At 40.9% G+C, this 10,237-nt stretch overlaps 2 protein-coding genes across 2 annotated transcripts; both read right to left on the bottom strand.

Moving 5' to 3' along the window:
* Positions 1-280: 280 nt before the first annotated feature.
* LOC121185041 lies at positions 281-1,273 on the bottom strand. Its single transcript, XM_041043003.1, has one exon. It carries the CDS (start codon positions 1,271-1,273, stop codon positions 296-298), a length of 978 nt encoding a protein of 325 aa, XP_040898937.1. The 3' UTR covers positions 281-295.
* Positions 1,274-4,483: 3,210 nt separating this feature from the next.
* On the bottom strand, positions 4,484-9,075 carry vsig8b (V-set and immunoglobulin domain containing 8b). Its single transcript, XM_041043239.1, has 8 exons — positions 8,922-9,075; positions 8,439-8,525; positions 6,608-6,777; positions 6,275-6,476; positions 5,870-6,022; positions 5,636-5,758; positions 5,275-5,413; positions 4,484-5,178 (listed from the first exon to the last, which is right to left on the bottom strand). The coding sequence occupies exons 2-8, from the start codon at positions 8,509-8,511 to the stop codon at positions 4,935-4,937; spliced, it is 1,104 nt and encodes a 367-aa protein (XP_040899173.1). The 5' UTR covers positions 8,512-8,525; positions 8,922-9,075; the 3' UTR covers positions 4,484-4,934.
* Positions 9,076-10,237: the final 1,162 nt, after the last annotated feature.

Consider the following 10,237-nt stretch of genomic DNA (forward strand, 5'->3'; position numbering starts at 1 on the left):
AGATACAGTCTGATGAGCGTGTGATTTGGATAGTAAGGTGGTTACCTGGCTGCTGTGATCTGTGCATCACTTGAACAACTCTTACTGCCTTCCCTGCTCTCGCTGGCTGACAGAGCTAAAATACCATATTGATGTAAGAAATTGTAATAAATGGTGATACAGCAGGACAGTAGTCATTACTGAAATTGCTTGCACAAAAGATAAAAGAATAAGTTACTCCAAAGTTTTTAATAAGTTCAGACAATGACCAATTGATTTCGGCACAAAGACCTCCGGTGCAAAGCAAATTGGCTTTTCACTTTTTTACTTTTGCAGGAGTGCTGGGTTTAGCTTTTTGTTCAGGAACCTTCAGACAAGACAAACAGGGATATTCACCCAGGCCGACATTGAAATCATGTATCAGAGCTTTCCAGAGAGTCTTTTTCCCATAGATCAGCACCATGGCGGTGACAGTCGTGTAGACGGACGTGAAGAAGAATGTGAGCACAATGACGTTCTGGTGGTTCACAGCTATTTCGTAGTTCACGTACAGGTCGACCACAAGGAAGAGAGTGAAGATGGCCACTAGAGATAAAGCCATCTTGATCACCCTCATCTGAGAGCCCAGTTTTGGGTGGTGGGCTCCGTTGGTGTTGGCTTTCATGTGGCGGAGATGGATGGCCAGGTGGACTGAAATGGAGATGCAGCATTTCACCATGATCACCCCTGGCAGTACATCAGTGAGGAGAAGATAAATGATTTCATAAATCTGGCCAGAGTGGGTGTCGGGCAACAGAATGCCACAGTCTCTGTACACTTCAGAGTCATTATGAGCTCGAAACACCGCAAGCATCGGCATGCAGGTGCCCAGGCCGCACAGAGGGATGAGAAAAACTGCTAACGTCACATGCTTGAGGATGGCGGTCTGGATCTGTGTGTAGCAGTGATTGGGTGTGCTCACCAGTTTGGTGCTGTAGTAGAAGGTGAGAAAGCTGGTGTCCCACGTGATGGTGAACTTGAGGCTGAAGATAATCAGTAGCATGACCGTGTACAACGTCTGAGCGATGCGACACTTACTGTCCACCTCATCCATGGTCATCCATAAGTAAGTGACCAGCTGGTGAGCCACGCTGGCTACAGACAGAGCCACCATGATGATTTCACTGGGACACCACTTTTTTGTCTGCTTATAGGTGAATAGACTCGTCAAGAAGATATAAACATTAAAGAAGACAGTTGTGACAGCCAACAGACCTGTCATTACCCAGAGCGTCATTTTATTCGCCCAGATCATAATGATAATCTTTATCTCAAACACATATGCAGTGTAAACTTTTACGAGAATAACTTAATCCTTCTACCTCTGTGTACCACTCAGCAGCCTGTGTGGGGGTCTGAAGTGTTTTGTTTTTGCTGTGTTCAAAGAGATGACAAGAAGGCAGAAAATTATGCACACACACTCCAAACCAGACAATTCTTCATCTCTGCCACAGAATGGAATCGGTCACAGTTTGTCGCCAGTGCCTGGGGAGAAGATTCACACATTTAGCTTTTCAAATACACAAAACGAATCCAAATAGTCTCAATTAAAATCTTCTATTATGGTTCAAAATATATGTGAAATCAGCAGTTTAGGTGGTCATATGCAAAGTGCTGCTGAGGTAAGAAGGTTAGAGCTATTAGGGAAAGAAACATCTTCCATTTTTACCTCAAACAAAGCTCCCTTGGGTGGGATGAGGCTTTTTATCACCCTGAATCCTACTCAAGGTTTCTGCTTACATTCTCTTTGCCTGCTAGTCTTCACAATACGTTGTCTGACTCAATACCTTTGGCTGCAGTTGAAGAATCCTTTGTTTTGTTTATCCAAGCATTAAGTCTAGCCCGGAGTTGTCTACAGGATGCACACAGCAAGGTGAAATCCTTGGATTTAAGTTTTCCTTGCATGGGATTTATATATAAGCATTAGATACGATTTGCATCAGTTGAGACCTCAGGGAGTGCTGGGGATGTATTTGCATTGACACCATGTGGACAGGATGTGTTCTCATTATGGATATCCGGTGACTTTACTGTATGTTGATCAGTGCAGCATGACACACGCAAATGGTTATTCCAACTTGGTCACATATTTGCAAACACCAAACCACACACAGGCACACACACACAGATACACACACACACACACACACACACACACACACACACACACACACACACACACACACACACACACACACACACACACAGATACAGATACACACACACACACACACACACACACACACACCTATTTACCTGATAAGAAAAGCAAATCACCTCTGAGTCACCTTCAGGAGCCTTAACGCAACACCTTATCACTGTCACTGTAGTTTGCGCTGTGGAGGACACCAACTTAGTAGACAGACATTGAACATGATGTTGACTTAAATTATATGTCAGCTTTATTCCGATATTTTTCCTCTGTTTGATTTACATACACAACGTTGTCAAAACAAAATCCTAATTAAATGAGCCTATGACCTGGCTTTCCAAGGTCCTTATCCACAGTTTCCTTCATGAATAACACCTTAACTTGGTCAAATGTGTTATTGCAAAGAATAATTTTGAATGAATTTCCTAACTTTTCTGCACAATAGCATAAAAAATCTCTTTTTCATGCAAAAGCTCTTTGAATCTAGATGTGAAAACACACTCTGCAACGGGAGCCTTTTGCCTTTTTTTTTTTTTTTTTTTTAAATAATTACTATGCTAACCCTGTTAAAAGTTCTGCCTTCTAAGAAACTTATTAATAAAAGAAGAGATTATGTGGTTTCCAACTGTGGTTTCCAGACAAGTATTTGTAATTAATTATTACATCTAGTTCCCCAGTTCATGCATGGATCAAAGAACAGACCTGTGTATACAAGTGAAAAAGGCTTTTGTTCGCAGAGAACTGGTACCTCTGATGGATGCAAAAGTCTTTAAAATTTTGAATTGAGCAAACAGAAAGATACGGACATGGATATGTATGCACAAAAGGTGACAGTTTTCAATTTGTCTTGCTGTGGAGTCCAAAAATCAAAAATCCAGAAAACATTGTTTTGTGAGTTTGTGTGTGCTGTGTGTGTGTGCAAACCACAAGGCTGCTGGTTTCTGAGAAAACCTAATTTAAAAGCAGAGGAAGGAAGTCTAAAATTTAAAGTCTAATAATGATGCATTTTATTTCTAACCCTGTGAAACAGTAACACCGTTTCTTAACAAACACTGAGCCTTGACAGATTAGTGCAGAATGACCCCCTTTTCTTAGTGGGGGCCCTGAGCAGAATTTATTGCTGAGGGCCTACCAACCTTCAACACTTGTAGCAGCTCTTATTAATTCAACATACATCTTTTGAAGATATGATCAGGCTGATACAGGCTTGTTTGAAGAAAGGTGGGGCTGTAGGCACAGTGCTGACTCTGCCTGCTGAGGGTGGCAGCTGCAGGTTAGTGGCTCAGCTACTAGCTGTTCATTTAATAACTAGCTTACTGGCTGCTTTAAAAAAAGAAAGAAGAAACACACAACACAAACAAGGCAATTTTGCAGCACTTTGTTCTGCAAATGAAAAATTTTCCAGAAGGCAAATGCACACAAGAGGACCACATTCAAAACTGGCTTCATTCTCCCCCGATATTCTGACTCATGAGCAGCTCAGAGTTTGAATTTATATTGATCCAGTTACAGCCGTGAAAATATCCAGTCAGCTGTAAGATATGAAAACACAAATTGTTTGTCTGACCGTGTTTATACGCTGAGATCAGACTTTTATCACCTTAGTTTTGCACCATATTCATTTTTAATGATCCCTCCAAATTCTTAAACATCAAATTAAGTTGTATTTGAACCTCTGACCGTATAGATTGGCTCTTGCAAAAATTCTTGAGCCACTTGTTAATGAACAATTGAGGTCATTTTTTTTAACCACACATTCCATACTAACTCAATTTCAGTCAGGCTTCAGTTGTAAACACAGCTTTAATTCTGTTACTTCTTTAGTCATTAACAATATAGTCTCGGCAGTAGATGACAAAAACACTGTGCTGCTCTTTTTATTGTTTGAAAAAAGTTTTGACACAGTTGACCATTCTTTGCCTTAACAACAACTTTTTTCTTTGGGTATTGATAATACTAGCTGCCTGTGGTTTCAGAATTATCTGTCTAATGGTTCGGGGTGTGTTGAGATTGGCAATATTTATATATATTCATATATTTAGTCCTCTTTTCTCCCCATTACTGAGAAAAGGAGTCCATCAAGGTTCTGTCATTGGCCCAGTCTTACTTAGTGTTTAAGTAAATAATATAACCTCTTCTTTGTACAATTGTAACTTTCATTTATATGTAGATGACACTGTGCTTTATCCCTGTGCAGATTCTATTCATGCTGCCATTTGAAATCTACAGTTAGAATTTTACCTTAAAAAAAGATGGAGCCATGAGACAAAAACCAGAATATTTAGTGAAGCCTAGATGGGATTTCCACGGTCCTCCCCTTGTTAAAAAATATTTTATTGTACATATTTTTACAAAAAGCAGTACGATGCGATTGAGCTACATTTGCGTCATAGATAAAAATAAAAATACTATGTACATTTACATACAGTTTTAGTTGTAATAAGGACTTGAATTAGGAGAACCTATTCTTGTTTACAACAGTAGTGATGTGCTACAGTACATCATTAAAGTCAGCCAGATGCAGATTAATGTTTGTCCAAGGGCTGAGGTAAGATTTTATGAGTCCCCAGTAGTTATATACCAGCACTCCCTTTGTTCTCCAGTTAAATATACTATATTGCACCATTTGTCACAAACATACTGTAAATAAAGTATTCCTTACAAGATGCTTTAGCTTAAAAGTAAAAAAGTCTGTTCTTCAGAGGGTGCAGTTTTATACCAAAGCTGTGAAAGAAAGAAAGTCTTTCATGCATTTGGATTGTAGTTACACAGGGTATCCGTATTGGTGGTCGTATTGGAGGGGAGCAGGTTTGTCCCCTGCAGTGGTTGGCAGTGATGTCCCGCTGCTCCCGCCTGTGTAGATGACACCGTGGCCAGATTCCCTGATACTTGGCAGGTGGCTCCTCACAGAGCTGTAGTTCACCCCAGGGTGGGTGCGGTACCCCATCACTGAGCGGAGGCTGGAGTTTCTGCTGGAGGGTCGGCTTTCTGGGGCCGGGGCGTCCTCCCTGAGGAGACAAGTCACACATGTCTCAGTCAGATGAGCCTCTGACTTTGGATTATTTCCTGGATGTTTGAAATTGTTTCCAGCCCTGATACAATACCTTATTTCATTTGCGACCTCTTTCTGATAGCGACGCTTATGGCAGCAGCAGATTAGAAGCCAGATGAGAAGCAGGAGGAGGAGGAACAGCAAGAGAGCACCTATCACCGCCCCAACTATGACACCCACCTTATTGGTTGCTGGAGGAGAGGACATAGTGTTTTAAGATCAAACAAGTGCGGCTCTCGTTCTTTACAGTCACAAATTCTAGATTAAACAAGAGGCTTACATTTGATTTTGCTATTTGCATCACACACTGCAGCAGACACTCAAACCATGCAGTATAAAAATAAAATGGTTCCTTTAGGCTAAAAGTGTTAAGTACTTAAGAGTAAAATTAGATGATGATATCATAGACTTACGGTTGTATGCATGAAGTTCATATTTACACTGTGCTTTGCCAACAGCATTTTTCGCCTCACACACATAACTTCCAGTGTTGCTGTCTGTATGGTTACTTATCAAGAGCTCCCCAGACTGTGGGTCTTAATGAAAGAAGAGAGCATTCAGTGAAAGCATGTCATACAAATGCATCACCATGAAAGTGTATATGCGCTCATAGAAAAGTCCTTTTTTCTGTTCAGTTCCTTCCTTACTTTGGGTTGCAGTGGATGGCATTGCACCTCCGCTCTCTCTCGTCCACACATAACTGAGAGGAGTGGATCCCTGAGAGGATTTGCAGCGGAGGGAGACCGTGCCACCTTTCTCTTCGCTGCCTTCAACCCAACACTTCGGCACCGATGGGGGAACTAGTGAAAGGAAATAAATAAACGTGGCACAAAAAAACATTTTTTTTAGAGTAATGCGTCAATGCTTTGGCCCGTCAGGGTGTGAATGAGCAGAACAAGTCTGGGTATCGCTACAGGTGTTGTCACTCACTGAAAGAAGGAGAGAAACTAAAACAAGTATAAACATTCCACATGAATGAGAACATTTAAAAGAAGAATGAGATCACTGAGATGCTGAACAGGTAAAACCGGTAAAAGGGAATTCCTCCTCACCCATCACCACCAGAGTGACTTTTCTCATGTCGACACCTGGCGCCTTCTTGACTTTACACTGGTAGGTGCCTGTGTCTGAGAGCCTCACATCTGAGACAGAGATGGAAGCGTCTCCCTGCATGGGGTTTCCTATGAAGCTGAGCCTTTTGGAGAGGCCGGAGTCGCCGTAGTGGTGTGTCTGGCCCCCTGCATATGATAAGATCTGAGATGCAAAGATTGCATTGAGTAATCTTCAAAATCAAGTTTTTCAACTAACAGAGCCCAAAGGTAAAAGATAACCCCCACTCCTGTTTGCTTAGGTCAACTGTCCAATCTCCCAGGCTGTACACCTACCAGTGTGTCTTTCTGTGTCATGTCTGGACTGACGTTGGACCACTCAATGTCCAACTCCCCTGTGTCTTCGGTGCCGGGGGTGTAGGTGCATCCCAGGGTGACTGTGGACCCCTGGGGTTTTTGAATGGTTTGTGGCCCCGAGGATGTTATCTGCATCGCCTCTGTCACATCTGATGGACCAGACAAATATTGGTCAGATTTGTCTCTCTCTTAATAAACAGTTCTTCCTCCCTTTGATTTTCATAATCATCTACCCAGGCCAAAAGACAAACAGAAAAAAAAAGGTAATTTGTCTCTCAAATGCATTAATATTTTTCCCACTTAATGGCATTCAAGCTCTGGGCCTGTGCTCGTAAACAGTCTCAGAGTGGAGTAGGAGTGCTGATCTGAGTCTAATTGGCCTCTTAAGTCAAACTGAGGATTTGAGGGTTTGGGGCTGAATTAAGAGTAAAAGTGGCTTTTTTGCAAAAATGAGTTACATATTAATTTAAAACTCTCAAGGCTCATTAATTGTCAGAAATATATTGGTAAATGATGATTAAAACTGAATAGATGAGCAAACATGAAAAATATACTTGACAAGTGGCAGTTAAAAACTGTCTCGGAGTTGACACACACCCTGCTGACTCACTGCTTATGGCCATGGATTTTAATTATTGCTGATAGTCTGACGTTTATAGATAGAACTCAATGCTCTGTTGTGAGGCAACATATTTCAGCAGATCAGTTATATATTTTGGTAATGTTGTCATTCAGCTTCTCAGAGAACATCTTCTCTTTCCCATTTAGATGTTTAAGCTTCACTAAATATCTCTCTTTTGACACTGCTCATCATTAAACCCACTGCAACTCTCTGAAAGCACTTTAATGGCACTGCGAAAAAAAACAAAACAAAGTATGTCAGAGGTATTTATGAAAGCGTGTAAATGGCAGCTGTGATGAAGAGAGTCTGAAAAAAGCTCAAACTAGTCAGTCAGATGTTTACACTGTGAAAGACCCCTTGGGCATAACACTGTGATCTAAGGGAAGATGTGTTTTCCATGTGGATAGGCAACTAAGCACAGTCGCTAAGCTTAATACAAAGAGCTGCAAATATTTAAATCCTGTGCACCTCCTCACTGGCCCAGACAAAGGGTGCAGATAACACTTTCCTCTCAGGTTACTCCAGTTTAGCTCTGCAACTTATAGAATCAATCAAGGCTCTTAACACCAGACAGCAAAATTAATATTTAGGAGCTTTTTGTGGAACATGATAAGAGTTTTGCATTTATTCTGTACGTGCAGTGATGATTTTCACTCTGCTGCATGCATTTGATTTAATTTTACTTCTGTTTTTATGTTGCTTGTATTTTAAACTTGGCAGCTTGGACGGAGGCCCGAGATTAATTTCCCCACTGAGGACAGTAAAGTCTCTTAAGGTCTTATTTTACAAATGCACACAGCAGTTTGACCCAGAACAACAGCGAAAGAGGTATGAATGTTATGCAGGGTACCTGTCAGCCACCCACATTATATCTACATGGTTCACTGAACGTCTGCAATGCAATTCACTCAGTGACATTGCTGTCAGATCATCAGCAAGGAGCATGTCAGACTGGCCGGTCTTTTCCATGAGTCACTGCTCCGACCGGTACCACCCAGAAAAAAACACCTGTTCTGTTAGTGATTGTATATTCTCTACTCCCCATGATCAGAATATTTAAATCTTACTGATAAAAGAGCGGTCAGCAGGCAAAGCAGGGCAATCAAAGACGTATTAGATGTGATGTTTGCTTTGGCCTTACAAATCAGAAAGCTAAAACACACGCCTGAGAAATAAAATTACGCTCACCTGTCTTCAGCAGACTTGTTAACAGAAAAAACACAGCCACCCTTAGCCTCACATTTGTGAATACAGCCTCCATTGTGACCTTAAGACCTAATGCAACATAAAGAGAGAAGATTATTCTGAGAAAGTAATTTCAGTGACAGCAGACAATGAGACACACTTTGATTTGTACCAAATATAATAATTACATTTGAATTTGAATGCTTGTACTTTACCTCTAATTAATATAATAAAAGTGAAAGGATCTCTGTTGTATAGTTCTCATCCACCTCTGTAATACAGTTGTTCACCTTAAATCTGCATGCACTTTGTAACAGAAGAATTACTGCTCTCATTTTTCCCCTTCTTCACAGAGCAGGTGAAGGTTCAGAACGAGTGTGAATAGTGTAAAACAAACAGCTCATCTCTTTAAAGCACACACTGCCTATGTGGAACTATGTGGAACAACAAAGATTCAAAGGGAAAAATAGAATAACTGTGACATACCTTAAAGTAAAGAAATAATCCACAGTAAATGTGTGTCCTTCGAGGTCTGTCTGTGTTTCAGTGCTGGTGAAGCTTGCTTATTTTGTTCTCAGGTGAAACTCAGCAGCAGTAACTGTCGCCACACCCTCTCTGTCCATAGTGCATCTGTTGGCCACTCCCAAAGTTGGGAACATGTCAAATCCCCTACAGTGGCAATTAAAATATTTTACTTTTGGACACTTGTTTTTGTAAGTTGGAAACATTGTTTTGCATATTAAAGATGAAAATCAGAAATTAAAAAGAAACAGTTTTGTCAGTCCTCCTGTGGGTGTGTGTTTTCTAATCACACACGTGTGTCCAGTAGCTGATGACAGAGATTAATGATTACCTGACTTTGCTGACAAGTTTAACAACTATGTTGCTGTGCTGCTTTTTGATCAATGCTGGTCAGCATATCTTTTATCTGTCATTCCATCAGAACTGCATTTCACAGCTTCTTGTGTCCAGTTGCGCCTCATCGCAGCAGGGTTTCTGTACGTTGAACAGTGATGTAACTTCCTCATGTGAGAATGGGCCTACAGCTTGTTGCTACATTTCTCACAGCCCTTCCCAGACATGCCCTCCTGACACACCCATGAAAACACGTTTCCTGTGGTTGTTGCTCACAGTACAGACAGTGAGACATATTTTTATTTGTACCTTCAAACAAAGCGACAGAGCTGAAACCTCTGCTGCAGGGTTCAGACTGTAAATAAGGAATTTTATCAGATCATTAAGCTTGTCACAGGAATCACAAATAGTCTGAGTTATGTGAACCAGCTCATATTATCAGAAATTCTTATCAGCTATGAATGATTTACTAACGTGGAGAGTTTTGATTTGCAGCTGAGCAGCTCCAGACGAATAATCAGTTTTTTTTTGTTTAGTTTTTTAGATCATCTGTTTCAATGTATACAATCTCAGATAGACATTTACAATGGACTTAGATGGGGCTGGTGAAATTATTCAGTATTGACTGTGTGAGAGTGTACAGTATGTGATATGAGCACGGAGCATGACGTTAGCCATTAGGAATCTTAAGTGCTGGGTTAATGTGATCCTGCCAATAATGTTCATTAAGGAGATGAACAAATTAGTAACGCTCAGGATGAAACATGATCAGCAAGCAAATTTCAAATCAGCACCACCCCTACCTCCTTGTGTACCTGAGCTTCAGGCAGTGTGCGTGACTGACACCATATCTGTAAATCTGTGTGTGAGTTTGTTCATGAGTGATCCTGCAAATGTTAGGGTGTGTGTAAAGCTATGGATGCTTTACCAGCAGGTGGTTAATTGCC

The sequence above is a fragment of the Toxotes jaculatrix genome, chromosome 7 (assembly GCF_017976425.1).
Source record: "Toxotes jaculatrix isolate fToxJac2 chromosome 7, fToxJac2.pri, whole genome shotgun sequence".
NCBI lineage: Eukaryota > Metazoa > Chordata > Actinopteri > Toxotidae > Toxotes > Toxotes jaculatrix.

What these genes read in the sequence shown, in the direction of transcription:
- LOC121185041 (XM_041043003.1), bottom strand. Translation starts at nt 1,273, where the DNA reads ATGATCTGGGCGAATAAAATGACGCTCTGGGTAATGACAGGTCTGTTG.
- vsig8b (XM_041043239.1), bottom strand. Translation starts at nt 8,511, where the DNA reads ATGGAGGCTGTATTCACAAATGTGAGGCTAAGGGTGGCTGTGTTTTTT. An exon ending in AACAAGTCTGCTGAAGACAG is followed by an intron (nt 6,778 to 8,438) that starts GTGAGCGTAATT and finishes CTGGTCCATCAG; the next exon opens with ATGTGACAGAGGCGATGCAG. An exon ending in AGTCACTCTGGTGGTGATGG is followed by an intron (nt 6,023 to 6,274) that starts GTGAGGAGGAAT and finishes TCCTTTCACTAG; the next exon opens with TTCCCCCATCGGTGCCGAAG.